Source organism: Chrysochloris asiatica, unplaced genomic scaffold, assembly GCF_000296735.1.
Source record: "Chrysochloris asiatica unplaced genomic scaffold, ChrAsi1.0 scaffold00044, whole genome shotgun sequence".
In the NCBI taxonomy this organism is placed as follows: domain Eukaryota; kingdom Metazoa; phylum Chordata; class Mammalia; order Afrosoricida; family Chrysochloridae; genus Chrysochloris; species Chrysochloris asiatica.
In genome coordinates, this window is record NW_006408562.1 from 11,810,494 (window position 1) to 11,828,760 (window position 18,267).

The 18,267-nt window shown below is 41.6% G+C and overlaps 1 protein-coding gene across 3 annotated transcripts in view; it reads right to left on the reverse strand.

The window, feature by feature from the left end:
- EPHA4 (EPH receptor A4) overlaps positions 1 to 18,267 on the reverse strand; it is a 188,542-nt gene that overhangs the window by 33,887 nt on the left and 136,388 nt on the right. For all 3 annotated transcript variants that reach the window (XM_006861878.1, XM_006861879.1, XM_006861880.1), the window contains one exon: positions 849 to 973. In XM_006861878.1, coding sequence (XP_006861940.1) covers positions 849 to 973 — 125 coding nt within the window. The remainder of the gene's footprint in view (positions 1 to 848; positions 974 to 18,267) is intronic.

The following is an 18,267-nucleotide window of genomic DNA, read 5'->3' on the forward strand; positions in this document are numbered from 1 at the left end:
AGAAGGGGAAGGTAAATGGAGACAGATAAACTCTCTCAACCCCACATTCTCTTCAATGTTTTAAGTACCATTGTTGCTCCTGAAACGCCCAAAGATCTGAGAATTTCAAGTATGATCTTGTTGACACTGACCATACCTAGATCTATACCCATAATCCTTTCTGAAAAGAACATTAAATGATAGTTGGTGGCTTGTCTCACTCCACACCCAGCAATTTAACAGAAATAACTGTAAGAAAGTCCCTTGTCTTTTTCTATTTTCTGTCTAGAAAATGTCAAAAGTGTTGTAATCTGGTTTCAATGAAAAAAAAATCCTGACCCTTTTCTGCTTTTAATAAGGAAGCCAATGTGTGATTACCTTTCAAAAGAAAGAGAAGGTAATTGTTCACTTTCTAGACAACCTTGAATGCAAATAGCTCCTTCAGAACTCTGTCCTCTAAATAAGACAAGGTATTTGGAAAAAGAATGCCTCTCTTCAACATCAAGAGGCTGAAGAATATAATTTTCCTTCCCTGATTTTCTATTAAAAGTCATCAAAACCCACTCCTTCAATCGGAATGGAAGTGATATACTTCAGCGGATCATTCTTATAATGCTTTGAGTCACTGTCGTGTAAGGCTCAGATTTTAAAACTCATCAGTGATTTGATTTCCATTACTAGAAAGGAAAACATACAGCTGTGTTAGGGTGTAATGTGTTGTGTCCAATTATCAAAATAACTAATTTAATGGAAAAAATTGAGTTTGATTGGGAAAGCAAATTGTTTTAGGTTAGAATTCATGGGTAATCCAGGATTTCCGAGAAGAAGAGGAGATGAAGGAAGATACTGCTTAATCAAGCAATATATACCTTTTCATAATATTTGACTTCATACTCTAAGATCACTCCATTGGGCCGATCTGGTTCCAACCAAGCCAATGCCACACTGTATCTTGTTACTTCTTTAGCCTGGACCAAAGCAATGGATGATGGAGCTGTTGAGGAAAAAAAAAAAAAAAAGCATAGGATATTTTACTTTCGGGAGAGAAAAAAAAAATTGAGGGTGTTCAGTATCAGTCCAATAGCTTCATCTTAAGAAAAGTATGAATGATTGCCTTGTGTGTCCACCCATCCCCACCCCCTGTGGTTTTCCCAGCACAAAAGCGTTATCATATGTATAGTCTTCTCTAGTATTTTTTTCAGAAGTGATTTGTCTTATAAAATTTCTGAGTAAAAACCTAGTGGTCTAAGACCTACACAGCCTCCTTTCCATCTCTAGCCATCCTTCCTAAAAAGTTATAGGGATAACAGTGTGATGCCTGGATTTTGACCTATTGCAAAGCATGAAAGCCGTCTTAGGAAGTTTTCCTTCCAACATCCAAGCTCAAAAGAGCTACATCTTATCCTACTTCCCAGGTATTATCAGTGTCATCTTACTGTATGAAAAAAAAAAAAAAAAAAATTGTCTGGGAAAAGCTTCAAACCCACTTGACCAGATCTAGTAGGCCTACCAATGGCTGGAAATCAATAAGCAAGTAACATAGTCACAAAAGTGAGTCTTCTCACTGAAACCAACCCACCAGGGAGCACCTTCTATGGGTGATTATTTGACAGCCAGGCATCTCTGTTAGGGAAGGGCAGATACACACACACACACACACACACACACACAGTTTGTATCTTTCTCTCTCTCTCTTTCCATCCCCAAACTCTTCCAGATTGCATCTCAGCCATAAACACAAGTGAAAGATGCAGTGGATACACATGTCCTCCATCAAAGCCAACCCCAAGGTTAGTTAGAACAAACTGGATGAACAAAGCTGCATGTAGCAACATTTGGAAGCCACTGAACTTCTGAGGAAAATGAAAAACGGAAATGTGTTCATTAGATGCATTAAGGCCCCTTTCCCCCCACTGCATGTGCGCGCGTACACACACGCACGCATGCACACACTTGGTTTTCTCGTTCTCCATTCTTTATTGGTTATTTCAGAGCTACTGTCCAGCCAAAATGTAAGGAGTGACTCTCTTCAATACAGGAGTTAGCAAGAAAGCTGCCTGGCTGTGAAAAGCCATTCACAAGAGATAATAAATATATTGCCTAACAGAGCACTTTAGCATGCACTCCATAAAAAGGAGGTTCTTTACACTCCAGTCTTCAGAACTGGAAAATGAAATGGAGAAGCGAGACTTAAAAAGAAAGCAGGAGGGAGGAACATCAGAAAATTCTAAGGTGAACTTTCTGCCCCAAAGGGTACGGTTCAGATCCTGATAATCAACAGATTGCTTGGGAAGGAATTGCCAGCCGGCCCTTGGAGAGCATTGATTAGCTAAGCAGGTTGCTTTTGGTGGTGTGTGGGAAATGAATCTGATTTCCATCTAGGAAGTTTGAGCAGCAATGTTCTGTGCCCATTCAGAGTGAAAATGAGCTCAACCAAGGTGCTCAAAAGTCCCAGGAAACCAGGTAACGACGCGTTCAGACTTATGTTAGATAACAGTATATGTCTAAATGTAGACTGACCTGGAAAATGGCTATGCAAAAGCAGGACAATACACCAACAGGTGTACCCTGACTCATCATAAAAATGGAGGAAAATGAGATAAAAGAGAAATTGCAAGTGAAGGTAAAGAAAGACTCAATGAAAATGGAATGGTTAGCATGGGGACAAGTTGGCAAACTGCCAAGTGTACATTTGTTTCCAGGGCCACCAGAGGAAGTAGACTAAATCACTCTAGTTCACAAAATGAGTATGAGGTGGCATTGCTAAATCATCTGAGTTCTTTCTTGTGCAGATGTTCTGCAGAACAGCATGCTAGGGTTAGGCAAAGCGACAAAAGTAAGCCATGATCAAGTGAGGTTGAGAAACATTAGGTGAACATGCTTATTGCATTTGTAGTGTGGTATGGTGGTCATGCTCCACCCGTAGGAAGGACTTCTTACCTCCTTTACTAAGGAGAACATCAGTTTGAGAGAAAGTTAGGTCTTTGGAGAAAAGAGGCAACTTGGATGTGCCTCATGCCGTAGTCTTTTTGGCCCTTTGGAGAGTTTTTCCCTCAACCTTTTCTGTCCCCAGTATAGCCCCTAGCTCTACATCTGGACACTATCACCTTGCTATGTGAGCCTGTCAGGAGGTCCCTTCTCTAGTTGAGGTGTTAGTCAATGACACTTTCCCATTGTCTCCACGGTCCCTGTGCTGCTCAAACCCCAGTCTTCTGATGCCACTGTGTCACAAATGCTACATTCCCTTGCCCCAGTTTTATGTGTAGATGATGATGCTTTTGTCAAATCAATTCAGTATTCTGGTGTGGCACTGTAGGATAAGCACTGGACCACAAGGTCAGTGGTTCAAACCCACCAGCTGTTCCCTGGAAACTCTATACAGAATTACTATGACTTGGAACCAACTCAGTCTTCTTAAAAGAGTTACATTTGAAAAGCTGCTTCCCAGTACTGGTGTAAGGGAAATCCTTGCAATTATGGGAGGTAACGATACAAATAAATATACTGTAATCATGTAAAAGAAACAAAAGCTAGCTAATGCTTGCTGGCTACCTAGGCTTCTGTAAACTTTGCTGGAAAGAGATGTACAGTGGGAGACAGGCATCAAAGATATCCTGGTATCCACTCGAGAGATTCAGACCTTACACATTTTCATACAGAGCAATTCAGGAATTGTGCATGAATTCCCCTACACCCTCTCTAAAGTTAGTTCTGAGCGCACCACTGGTACATTTCCATACTTTGGTAAACACAACCCAACCCTACTCCTTTTAGAAATGCTTTGGGTCCTGAGCCCAAATACCCTAGGGTTCTGCCCTTTACTACCAAAATGAGACGATAGTAGAAAAAATAACAGAATGAACACTCCCCTCAAATACAGGGTTTAAGAGGAGCTCTGACAGATCAGTCTTAGCTCGGAAGAGGGTTTCTAAGCACAGAGGGAATTCTCGTGGTGAGAAACGTTGTCTATACTGACAAATGCTCAAGTAATCCGATCTGTATTCATTTTAGTGAGTGAGGTTTTCTTTATTCGATTTTGCAAAATTGGGCACCCAGCCCCGTAGACATGGGCAGACGCTCCACATGGCCCTCCATAAGTGGTTTTTATTCTTGTCCCCCCAAAAACCCCTCCTTCAGTTCCAGTTCTCCATTTACAATTCTATGGTACATCTCATTTTCCTTCCCCTCAGAGAAGCCAAAATGGCTTGCCCAAGGTCTTCATGGTTGTATTTTTATTTAAATTTCCTCGTCCCAGAATCACCTGCTTAAATCAACAATCTGTCTGACAGGTCTTGCAATCTCATGAATTCCTGAAGATGGACCACAAGAGTTCTTTCTCACACTGGTCAACACAGAAAGTCCTTTCAGTGGACCCTTCAGGTCTCCCATGTCCATTCCTGAGCATGGTTCAGCCTCAGAACAGAAGGATCCACTCAGCATGTATGTAACGGGTACCAAGGGAACAAGGCACAGATGGAGAGAGACAGAACAAAGCAGAGTATGAGCCAATCCTTGGTATCAACACCATCTTATACTTTCGCCTCTTCTTAACTGTTAAAAAGATGGGGGCATTTTTATAATCGTATTAAGAAGATATTCTCTAACGTCAACCCAGGGGACCCGTTTTTCTTGAATTCAAGAGGAGACAGTCCCTGCTAATTCCCTGATTATGCACGTCCTGTCTTGCTGATGAGAAGGATTAAGTGCAAGGCATTTCGTGTCACCATATATCTTTAGATGAATTACGGAGCAGTAGCAAAGTCAGAGGGGAGGCAAGGAAGAAGGTGAGGCTAGTGTAAATATGTTGTTAAATGTCATTGAGTAGGTTCCCACTCACAGCGACCTTGTATAGGGTTTTGGTGGATTTGAACTGCAGACCTGGCGGTTAGTGGTTCATACGGACTTCTGATGTGGCACTGTAGGATCAGAACTGGGCTACGAACCACAAGGTTGACAGTTCAAACCCACCAGCTGCTCCTTGGAAATCCTATACAGGGTCGCTCTGAGTTGGAACGGACACTTAACAACAACATTATGTATCCCTACAAAATAAAGAGATGTGTTTTAGATTCAAAAGTATCCCTCTCTGCTCACTGACTTCCTTCATATAGAACTGTTTAAGAAAATGCTGTGTTCTTGGACATAACCTGGTGGTTTTCATCGTCCAGAATTTGGCCAGTACACACAATAAGTATGAATCATTGACATAAGCTGGCAGCAGTATGGTTGGGATAGGTGATGGATGTAACAAGCTCAAAGGCGTGAGTTATAAAAAGGTAATTCTTTAAGAAAAATCTGTGGTTTAATTCAATTAAGCCCCTAATTTTCAAGTGTATAAAACAGAATTGCTGATGAACCCCTCCTCCCCCCACCCCAATACTGTGAAGCACATACCTGAGGCCATCTTTTTCTTTTACTCTCAAGAGCATTTCAGGTTTTAAACATGCCTTGCATTTCCTGTCTTACGCTTAAGAGCTTACAAATGAATCGTGTGAACATGTTTTCAATCACTCAACAAACGTTCTCTCAGACAGTGTTTGCACAATTTACAACCCAAAGTGGAGTTAACTGGGCGTTTATGTTTAAAATGTTAAACAATATTGGGCTGAAGACGAAAGTAAGGACAGGGAAGAGAAACCAGAAAAGGCAGTGGTTCATTCTGGGCTGCACAGAAGAAATCATGGAAGGATGTGGAGTAAGGTTGGTCACGTGGTCACCAAAGGATTCACGTGGTGGTGGTGGTGGTGATGTGCTGTGAAGTCGGATCTGACTCATAGCGACCCTGCACAGGGTTTCCGAGGCTGGAAATCTTTACAGGAGCAAAAAGCCTCATTTTTCCTCCCGGGGAACTGCTGGTAGTTCCAAACTGCTTCCCTTGAGGTTATTTAGCAAGCTGATTCATAACCAGTACGCCACCAGAGCTGCTTAAAAAATTCACGTAGGGCATGTAAAATGAGTTAAAGAGAAAAAAATCCAACACCAATAAATGGATTCAAATATCTAAAGTGAAAATGTTCTTCACTTTATTAATTTGGTGGAAAAACAGCTATTACTGTTAAGGACTGTCAATTTGGTTCTGACTCATTAACAACTCTGTTGAGGAGTCCGGTACTTCATAATGCACTGGACTGCAAGGTCAGTTTGAACCACCAGATTGTTGGTTCAAACTCACCAGCCACTCCTTGGAAACCCTATATAGGGTCTCTCTGAGTGGGAATCAACTCAATGGCACTTAACAACATCAGGGTTCCTGAGGCTGTAAATCTTTGTGGGAGCAGAAAGCCTCAGCTCCCTCCTGTGGATGGGCTGGTGGGCTCAAACCCCTAACCTTCTGGTTCGTAGCCCAGTGATTATCTTATAGAGCCATTATACTCCCAGTGGAGAGAAGTGGGGCGGGGGCGGGGGGGGACGGGGACACTGTTGACTTGTAAAAACCATTTTGGATAAAATTCTGGGTCTGACAAGTGTTAGTTGTCATCTTGGGCAAGCCACTTATATTTTCTAGCCTCCGTTTCCTCCTTTGTAAAGTACCCACCTCCCAAAAACAAACATGTTAGCTATTAGAATGTCCACTCTATGAAGTAGAACTTGACCTTGTTCATTTCTACCTCCTACTGTTCCAGACCATGTCTGATTTATAGATTTGCTGTTTTATTTAGTGCCACCGAGTCGGTTCTGACTTGTAGCAACCCTGCCCAGGATTTCTGAGGAGTGGCAGAGTAAATGTTCAATCAATACCTGCTGAATGAGTGAATGTGAAGTAAGGCAATTAACGATTACTAAAATAACCCTGAAAAAAAACCCCAAAAAAACTCTGTAGACATTAAAATTAATAAAAATATATAAAATATTAAGATACAAGGCATTCTCAAGACAACTGTCCATCTGTATGCATTTTAGATAGCCTTTTGTGGGTTTAGTTTTGCTATTTAGGTTCCCTAAGAAATTGGTAATTAAGAATAAAAGCAAATGATGATGCTAATTATAAATGGAGTCTGTTTCTAAGGTAGAAATGACACTCCTGAGCATTTTAAAGCAAGCAAGCTGTAAAATGTCATTCAAAAATAAGTTAACATTAACTTAGGCGTTCTGCACCTGTTGCATATAGTATTCTGAAGGCTGTTCTTTTCAGTTTTTGGAAGGTGTTGACAATTCCACAGCATTCTCCACTGTATCTACAGTTATGCAAATAGTTTCCCTGGTAACATAAAAACTATGATGCAGTGGTATTCAGATATCCTCTCCCCTACCCATGTTATAATCCTAAATCTAGAAAAGACAGTAAATCTTCTGAAAGCAGATTGGTAAGTCTTTTTCCTGAGTCAACTCTGGGTGGGTTTGAACCACCAACCTAGTAGCTGAATTCCGACCAAAAGGACATCACTGTGGAAGCATAAGGGAAACACATTAGAACTTTCTGCAGTTCAGATAAGGGCTGCAAGAGGCTAAGTATATGGAATAGTGTATCTTCCCATGAACCTTTTGGAAACAAATCAACTTGCAATAAAGGAGACTGAAAGAAACAATTCACCAAAGCTTAGAAATCGAATAATCTGAGCTTTCTAGTAGAAAACCAAGAAGATAAATTTCACACTCAAATAATTGTGTTACCAAAGTGTGCACATTGAATCTTAAGTCCTTTTGGTAGGAGTTTAGGAGTCCCTGAGAAACCAAGTCTGCTTCACAAACAGAAGCCCCATTGGGTTTGAGAAGGCACTTGTGGGGTTTCCTCTCTGTGTTTCCTCTTTTGATGAACGGAAATAACCAGATTAGGTAGCGCCGTCAAGATTCCCTAACAGTGGTACATTTCACAAGGAAGAGTTACAGGGGATGCTTCTCTTTAAAAATAAAAGTGGTAAATTTAACTGTCTTTGGTTCAAAACCCAACAGGTCTTGCGCCCCACCAATTAGCATCTGCAAGTTCTGGTGTAGTGCTGTGGGTTAAAGCACTGGACTGCAATATTGGTTTGAACTTAAAAGGTATGTGGTTCAAGCTCACCAGCTGCTCCTTAGAAACCCTATACAGGGTTGTTATGGGTTGAAACTGATTCAAAGGCACTTAACAACCACTTCCTAAGTAAATTGCCATTCAACACCTACAAGTCATTTTACTGTAGTACTTCAGTACCTATGACCCCACACCCCCAGATGGGATGTAGAAGAGATCGATGTGGAGAAAAATAAAGGAATTGCTTGCTACAAGCCTTCACTCTGGGGCTAGAAAACTGTTTGCTGGAGTTAGCATCCCAGGCAGTAGATTAATAACAGTTTTTTTGAGGGTGGGTATGGGGGAGGGGGAGAGAAAACCCAGCTGAATCAGAGCGCATTTCATTAATGGTTTAAATTAGGAGGGTGGAGGGATGAGGCAAGAAGCAAACAGATGCAATGAAAGGTCTGCAGCCTTGTGAGTAGCAGAGAGTGAAAACAACCAAAACCACAGTTCCCGGGAAGATGACTTCTCACCCAGAGCAGTCACCACCTCCCCCCTCCCCAGGAGCTGAATTTAAATGGATCTTGTTTACTCAAGGGGTCTTTCAGGGCTAGGAAAAAATAAATCCAGTTTACACATACCTGTGCTTCATGCAAATGGTATTTAAATGTAATTACTCTCAGAGCTTAAGGTGGTTTGCTTTCCCTCTGTGTCTCAATTCAACACCTTTTATCAAAGGTTTGTGCATTTTAAACACTGTCAAGCATCAAAATTAAATGCTTCAGGGCACTAATGATATCCTTGTGATGAAAGGTTTTACCTTCTTAGAGGTGCTAAGAACTCTGGTGCTAATATTAATTGCTTTCTTCCATATCTTACCAAAGGGAGCAAAGGTTTTCTCCCCAAGGAGCTCTGGTAGCATAGTGGTTACAAGTTGGGCTGCTAACCTCATGGTCAGTAGTTGGAAACTACCAGCTGTTCTGTGGGAGAAACGTGAGGCTTTCTGCTCCCATAAGGATTTACAGCCTTGGAAACCCTGTACAGGGTTGCTATGGTTCAGAATCGACTCCACAGCACTTAACAACAACAAGGCAACAAAGGAAAGAGCTCTGGTAGCGTAGTAGTTACGAATCGGGCTGTGAACCTCAAGGTCAGCAGTTGGAAACTACCAGCTGTTCCGCGGGAGAAACATGAGGCATTCTGCTCTGGTAAAGATTTACAGCCTCGGAAACCTTATACAGGGTCACTATGGGTTGGAACTGACTCAACAGCACTTCACAACAACAATAACAAGGCACCAAAAAGGAGCTCTGGTAGTGTAGTGGTTACGAATCAGGCTGCTAACCTCAAGGTCGTCAGAGTTTGAAACTACCAGCTGTTCCGCGGGAGAAAGATGAGGCGTTCTGCTCCTGTAAAGATTTACAGCCTCAGAAACCCTGTGCAGGGTCACTATGAGTCGGAACCGACTCCACGGTACTTAACAACAACAGCGTGGCACCAAAAATTTCTGCATGTCTTGTTATTTTATACAAGGGGGCTTCAAAAAAGTTGGTGGAAAACTGGAATTAAAGAAGTGGAATTTCTCCACAACTTTTTTGAAGCCCCCTTATATTTTTATTACTCAAGAGTTTGCAAAATGCCGTCATACACACATGCTCTTGTGCATGCAGTACATACAGTCCATGGCTGTGTTAGCTCTTTGTTACATAGGTAGTGTGCCATTCAAATAGGACGAAGACGAGAAAAAGGAGAGTAGGTCACATTCAAAGACTCAATTTCATTTCATCCTCCCTGGAGAGGATGGATAACTGATACTGTCAAAGTACACCTTGTGCCTTACAAGTTCTAACGCTACATCAACAACCCACATTTTCCACAGTCAACGAGTAAAAACTGCATTTAAAACAAAAAGGATATAGATCAAAGAAAAGACTTGCTCTAAATATTTTTCCTAGTCAATTAAAAAAACCAAATTCTCAGCCAAAACCTTCAAAAGACTCTAAATGAAATGAAGTTCCTTTATATTTAAATATGGAAATATTAATATTAATTAAGTTTATACTTAAAATGTATGAGGGATGCATATTTTTTCCATAATGTGATTTTCACGGTCAGTATAGAACTTATTTAAATAAATGTAGTGCATCATAACACTTACTGAAGAAAAAAAATAGACACATTTTCAGTGATTTTATATTAAGCATTTCGATTTGGGGACTTAACAGTGTTTTAACTAAATGACTCAAGAGCAAAACTCTGCAAACAGGTTAAATTTCAAGAGTCTTGCTTGATCTTTTGTTTTTGATGAGTCCAGTGTTTTTTAAGACTTTTCTTGTCCAGATAGGCGGCTGAGATGGCATATCCTTTCATTTTCAGACAGAGGAACATCAGGTTTTAGACAAAGTCTATAGAAACACTTCAACCCAATTTGAAAGGAAGGAATGGGATATGATAGTTAGCTTTCATGTTGGGTGTTTGTTTGGAGAATAATAAAATGTTGGGATTGGCTTCTTTCTGGGGCTAATTCTTCACAGATTTGAGTTTACCTCTCCTGGTAACATTTGTTTCTGGAATAGAGTTGCATAACCAAAGACAACATCTCTTAGAGCACACAGCATCAGGGTGGTTCATGTGACAGAATTTGAGCAAGAGAATGTGGAATGAAGAGATTAGACCTGGCCCATAATTAGCTCCCTTGTGACATTCAGAAGGCAGTTCCTGTCTATTTCCTCCAATTTGCCAGCTGAAGGTGATGCCCAGTCCCTCTCAGAAGGCTAACACTAAACCCTCTCCACTTAAGCAAGCAATAATATTTTATTATGTCTAACCCATTCAAGTAAAGTTGGGTCACTTAAAAAAAACACAAAAAATCTAAACAGACATTTTTTATAAGGCAATGTAAGATAAGCACTGGACCGTAAGTTGGTTTGAATCACGAGGTTGGCAGTTCAAACCTCTACCAGCCGCTTCTTGGAAACCCTATACAGGGTCACTATGAGTTGGAATGGTTAATAACAACAATTCAACTTTAGTATTACAGCCTACAGAATTCAGAACTGCCTGAATGGCTGTCAAGAGTTCTCTTTTGGGAACTCCAGCTCCTGGGCATGTGTAATAAACAGATATCCGCTCCTTGGAAGAAGCTGGTGACGTCAACAATGTCAATTACAGAGGTTGTACAGAGTGGCAGGGTCACAGCCACACCCACAGGGAGAAATTCAAGAGGACTTCAGAACACACACCAAAAGACTCAGCTGAGCTTCTTTTAATGGTGAGTGGAAAGGCCACAGGGCTCTCGAGATGGCTTATTTGAGCTTTTTCAGAAAAGAATTAGTTTTTGTTGCACAATGAGCAGTTTAAGCAGTTGAAGATGTGAACCACATGAAACAACACTAATGTTGTTGTTAAGTGCCATCAAGTAGGTTCCAACACCTAGCAACCTTGCAGGCCAAGATGGCCAAACTTCGTCTCTCATACTTCGGCCATATTGTCAGGAGGGACCAGTCTCTGGAGAAGGATATCATGTTTGGTAAGGTGGAAGGTCAGAGAAAAAGAAGACCCCCAATAAGATGGATTGGCCAAGTGGCAGCATCGATGGACTCAGGCATGGTAACAATAGTGAGGTTGACCCAGGGTCGGGCAGTGTTTTGTTCTGCTGTGCATAAGGTTGCTATGAGTCGGTGCCGACTCGATGGCACCTAACAACAACAACAACAAATAGGGTTTCTGAGGAGTGGCTTCTGAGATTGAACCACCCACATTAAGTTAGTAGTCCAATGCTTACCCTATAGCACCATACAAGGACTCTGCTAATCTGAGAATAGGTAAATGAGCAGAAAGTTACTGCCTGGGACTTTCATACATTGAACGGTACTATGGGATAAACACAGGACCACTAGCTACAGGGAGCTCTGATAGCGTAGTGGTTATGAATCGGGCTGCGAACCTTAAGGTCAGCGGTTCGAAACTACCAGTCGCTCTGCGGGAGAAAGATGAGGCTTTCTACTCCCGTAAAGATTTACACCCTCGGAAACCCTGTACAGGGTAGCTATGGGTCGGACCCGACTCAATGGCACTTAACAACAACAACAACACTAGCTACAGGGTCCGCAGTTCAAACCTACCAGCTACTCCTTGGGAGAAAAATAAGGTTTTCTGCTATAATAAAGATTTGTAGCCTCGGAAATTCTGTACAGGGTCGCTATGAGCTGGCTCTTAACACCACCAGTTGAACTACAGGATTGATGCTAACTCATGATGAGACAGACCCATGTGTTCTCAAGTCGAGCTGCACTCGGTAGGGTTTTCCATGACTGAGACCAGAAGTAGGCAGCCACAACTTTCTTCTGAGGTGAAACTGGGTGAATTCAAACCAACCACCTTTCAGTTAGTGACAGAATGTTTAAACACCTGTGCCAGATGTTAGTGTTGTCACTATGTGCCGTCAAGTCAGTTCTAACTTACTGCCATCTTTTGTATAGGAACAGCTGGTGGGTTTGAACTGCCGACCTTGTGGTTCACAGTCCTGTGCTTATTCTACAGCACCACACCAGGAGTCCAGTGATCACCCTTATATTTCAGATTTTGAAACTCAGGCAGAGAAATTAAATAATTTGACCAAAGATAAAAAATGAGATTTAAAGCCCAAGTCTAACTGACTTAAAATACTGTATTCTTATTCAACATGCATGTATTATGCACTTTTTTTTTTTCTTGTGAGAACCTTACAACTTCCTCAAGCATTCGTTTCCTATGTGTGTATTGTTTACATGGAGCATTATCTGTGGGGGGAAAAAAGAAGGTATGCAATCTTTTCTCTATACCACAAGCCTGTGAACATCACATTGTTGTTAAGTGTCGAGTTGGTTCTGACCCATAGTGACCCTGCATAGGGTTTCCGAGGAACGGCTAATGAGCTTGAACCATCAGCCTTGCAGTTCAAACTGACTCTGCAGTCCACCGCATTAACCCATAGTGCCAGCTGCTCCTTGGAAACCCTATACAGGATCGCTAGGGGTCGGGATCAACACGTTGGCACTTAACCACAATAACCACACCGGAACTCCAAACATCACATACAATGACTATATTTATTGCGTGATTACTATGTGCCAAGCATTATTCATTCTATATCTTTTGCATGTATTCACTCATACAATCCTCTCAAGAACCCTATGCACCAAGTATTGTTCTTGTTGTTAAGTGCCATCGATTTGGTTCCGACCCATAGTGACCCTGTATAGGGTTTCTGAGGAGTGACTGGTGAGCTTGAACCATGACCTTGCAGTTCAAATGGCTTTGCAGTCTGGTGCATTAACCCACAGCACCACACCAGGACTCCGTGTAGCAGGTACTAAGTAGTTCATCCCATTTTACAGATGAGGGAACAAAGACCCAGAAGTTTTCCTCCTTACCCTGGTTAAAAAAAAAAAAAAAAATCATATTTACCAGGGTAAGTAAATGACTAGCACTGAAGAGTGAAAAGAAAGTAAATCCTTCAGGGGTCTGCCATGAGTTAGGAGTCCTGGTGTGGCGCTGTGGGTTAATGTGCTGGACTGCAGAGTCAGTTTGAACTGCAGGGTTGGCGGTTCAAGCTCACCAGCTGCTCCTCGTAAACCCTATAAAGGGTTGCTATGGGTCAGAACTGACTCAACGGCACTTAACAACAACAGCAACAACCATGTGTTAGGGGCAGGGTAGTGCACAGTGTGAGACAAGTTATACTTGAACCAAGTTCAAAAACAAAGTTGAACACTTTACGGAAGGTGTATCATCTCATTTTACTGAATAGGCAAGAATAACCTAGATCCCCAAATTTCAATGACAGGATACTGGTATTTGGGGCTAGGAACCAACAACTGGGACAGGGAACAAGCCTAGCTTCTGGACGGCGGGTAATGTTCTCTTCCTTGCTTTGGGTGACTGTTTACACACCTACTTGCTGGCTGTAAAAGTCACTAACTACTTAGTTGGGTCTTGCCCACTTTTCTGTATGTGTGTATATTTCAGAATAAAAAAGGTTGTTTATCAAATAAAAATGGTAACCAACAGAGTATATTAATGATAAAGTCTAGATGTTATTATTAGAAGGACCCATCTAAGATCCTTAGCTAACCCTCGAGGTAAAGATCTAAAAGGTGCAAATTAAAGTTTGGGTAACTATTTAATCATTAAGCTTAAGATCTGAACCATAGAGCTTTCCTTGCTCTCTGGCATAAGGAAAATGCATGACTTAAATGCCTGTTAGAGTTTTAAAAATGGTAACTACTACCTTGAATGAGCATTACTATATTTATAACCATACAATTAGTTGTAGAGTTATAAGTAGTGACAGCTCCCCTTGAAACCAAGCTCCTCCTCCCTGCCCCCAGCCCCCAGAATTAACCAGAAATTACTTAAGGGGCCCTGACTGTAATTCTGTTCCAGTTCCAGCGTTCCGTCTGAGAACTGCTTGTTTTACTTTCTACTTGCTACTAAGAAATTTGTTGGCAGGTTCTGACAAGGATAGTCCAGCCCTTGCCAAGAGAAACATGGCAGGATTCTCTGTGTGTATTTCCTGTTTACTAAGAATGCCAGTTTGAGGCAAACAGGGGATTAAAAAAAACCTCTCTGGAAGGCAATTCGTATGTATTTGCCTGAGCAAGCCAAAGGTTTTAAGATAAAAACATGAGGGAAGGTAAGTTAAACTTTGATGTTTTCTCTGAATGCCGAGTCAGGTGGATCTTCTTGGTGGGCCAAATGATGTGGAAATGAGTACCTAGCTTCAACCCTTAGCTGAAATTACATTCTGTGTGTCTTGGTTGGACAGGAAGGAAAGGCCTGGCCAGGTGAGTGGTCCAATGACCTCCCACTGTTGTTTTTTGTTGTTACTTATACGTGCCCTTTGAGTAGATTCTGACTCATGGTGGCCCAATTCTATACAGGGTTTCTGCAGAACGACTGACTGGTGGGTTTGAACTGCCAAACTTAAAGTCAGCCGTCTAACGCTCATCCTACAGTGCCACACCAGGACTCTATGACCTATCATGTCCCTCTGAAATTAATTTGGACTATGGAGAGTGGTGCTGGGAATTGGGTCCCCCTCTATTGAGCAGATACACAGCAAAAAGAAAGCGAAGGGATTGTTGTTGTTGTTGTTATGTGCCATCGAGTCGGTTCTGACCCATAGCGACCCTGTATAGGGTTTCCAAGGGTGTAAATCTTTACCTTTACGGGAGTAGAAAGCCTCATCTTTCTCCCGCGGGGCAGCTGGTAGTTTTGAACCGCTGACCTTAAGGATCACAGCCTGATTCGTAACCACTACGCTACCAGAGCAAAGGGATTAGGGTCTGTGAATTAAGGCTCTGTTCCTTCAGCTGACAATGCCACTGGAAAACTTCAAGCATTCCAAGTCTGGAGAAGAGAAGCTGTGCTCTGGGCTTCAGGTTCCCTTTGTTACTCAGACAGCTGCTAATCGTCCTGCTGTGTTAGATGCCCATGAGACAATGCTGTAACATTCAGCTTTCTGACATCCCAAGCATCTAGATCAGTCCCCAATTAAAGATGAATTAATCACAAAGACTCTAAAAGCCTGGATGATAGATGCACCCAGTAAATCTCTCCTGCTGCCTTGTACTTTCCACACTCAAGATTTCTATATTTACAAGCAGAAATGTTTAAAAGCCTGCTCCAGAAACTGACCAGCAAAAAACCTTGTTCATTACTTCTGATCAGATGCCTGAGGATTTCCAACCTCTGAAAAGCCTTTTCAGAAAGAAGTAAAACATAGATCATTCCGTTAAAAGAGTCTGTCTCCTTCAAAAAAATAGATCCACTGTGGCTGTTGAGATTTCTCAAGTGTGATAACTAATTCCAGACTGTGGTTTTGTCACTTGCTAAGTAAGGGGCATCTGAATTATCTGCATAGTTAAAAAAAAAAGTCAGTAGATGAACCTAAGAAACTTCAAGGGAAAAATACAAGTAACATGAATACAGTAAAATCTGTGAAAGCTGCAAGCACTACTAAAGTAAACCGCCAATATTTTCCACTATGAGCATTAGCAAAGTGGTAAAACCGCAGACTGTCAAAGGTGGAAAAGTTTGTGAGACTCACGTGTAAAGAGGTAGTCCGGTCAAGTTCTGGCTCTCACATTATATTAGACAAGGGGGCTTCCGAAGGTTTGTGAAAAATGTTTACTATCTTTTAATTCCATTTCTCCATGAATGCTTTGAAGGCCCCTTATGCTATTGAGGCAGTTCAAACTGATCTTGTAGTCTAGTATTTTATTTCACAGAGCCATGCCAGGACTCCAAATATAGTATGTTGTTGTTGGTAAGTGCCATTGAGTCGGTTCCCACCCATAGCAACCCTGTATTGCTGAGGAGCAACTGGTGAGTTTGAACCACCAATCTTGTGGTTCAAAACGACTTTGCAGTCCAGCGCATTAAGCCATGAGCCACACCAGGACTCTATATTACAGCATTTGTTGTTATTAAGTGCTGCTGAGTCAGTTCCAACACACTGTGACCTTGGATAGGGTTTCTGAGGACAGGTTGGTGGGTTTGAATTGCTAACCTTGTGATTCAAACTGACCTTATTTATGGTCCAGTGCATTATCCTACAGGGCCTTAGATAACAAGGAACAGCTCAGGGTGTGGCGACCTAGGATAAGCACTTGACCTCAAGGTCAGTTTGATCTGCAAGGTCAGAGGTTCAAACTCACCAGCCACTCATTGAAAACCCTATACTGGGTCGCTATGATTCAGAACTGACTCAACAGCACTTAACAATAATAACAACTTGAGATAATAATGCTAATAATCTCCTCCAACTCAAGGAAAATCCCATGTAGGCTCCACTCCAAGTGTCCCTAATGGCAGCTCATTCTTAATTCCAACACTTGCAACAGCAAAAGACGAGCATGTATTGGATCAAGCTCCCTGAGACTGCATGCCTTAAAATTTATGTTAGTTAAAAGGATCTCAAATTTACATGTTTTTTTTTTTTTTCCACTTTGGTTTCCATTCCATCAGGGTATGAGGACAGAAGTATTGCATTTTCCATCAAATATTACCATCCCTAACTTGTTATATACCAATCTCAAAACAGAAGCAAAAGCAGATACCCTGACTGCCATTATTATAGAAGCCCAGAATCCAATTTTCTTTTTGCTTCCTCCTATAAATATAATTTTCACCTAGTTTAATGCCACTGAATAAATTCCAACTCAAAACAAACACCAATCCCTCCTGTGTGTCAGAGAACTGTGATCCGTAGAGATCTGTGATCTGTAGAGATCTGTGATGCATAGAGATCCGTCATCCATAGATTTTTTTGGAAGCAGATCGCCAGGCTTTTCTTCCGAGGTGCCTCTGGGTGGACTCAAACATCTAACCTTTTGGTTATCAGGCTAGCATATTAACAGTTTGCACCACCTAAAGACTCCCTCATTTTCTTAGGAGGCATCTAATAATGATAATACAATTGGAGTCCCATCAGTTTCCTTGTCCTCAGAAAAACAGCATTATTATTCAGGATATGATAACAAGGTACCAGGCTGGTACCAGCTTCAGAAGCTGAGTGCCTTGGCTTTCACCAGAGCATCATGGGAAACTCCTTACTCATTACTATCTCAGTGAAGGACCACCCTCTTCCAACATGAAATATGAGGAAGTCAGACCAGGTCACTTGCGATGTGAACACCTGCCCACTGAGACATGGACAGAGACCAATTTCACTGACATAGTCAGCCTAGGGCTGCCAGATGCCTGGGCCTTGGACCACTTATGATGTAGTCCAGTTTCAAGGAGGTGACTTGCAGACAGGAAGGTCCAGATCCCCATTAGCCATCTCCAGAACCATCTGACTCCCCATCACATATTCATTCAGTTGCAACAGGATTTCTACTTTTCTTAATGATCACTTAAAAATGAGCTGTTGCAAAAATAAAAAAAGTCACCTTAAAATTCGAGGTATTCATTTCTCTGCATTTTTACCACCCTGTAGAGTAAGCAATGGACTGTTAACCTCAAGATCTGCAGTTCAAGACCCTCAGCCACTCTGCAGGAGTAAGATGAGGCTTTCTGCTCCTTTAAAGATGTACAGCCTTGGAAACACTATACAGGGTGGCTATGAGTTGGAATCAACTAGAAGGCACTTAATAACAACATTGTCCTTTTACATATCTAAAACTACTTTTTAATAATGTATCTTTCATTCTTTTGTTACATTTGAAACCTAGAGGCAGAGGCAGACTACAGAAAGAAAAAAAAAAACTGAAATGAAACAAACAAACAAAAAACCTCTAAAAACACTGAACTGTGGTCCTTGAAATTACGGATCATCACTGACAGCACCTGAGAAACAAAGGAACTGCTTC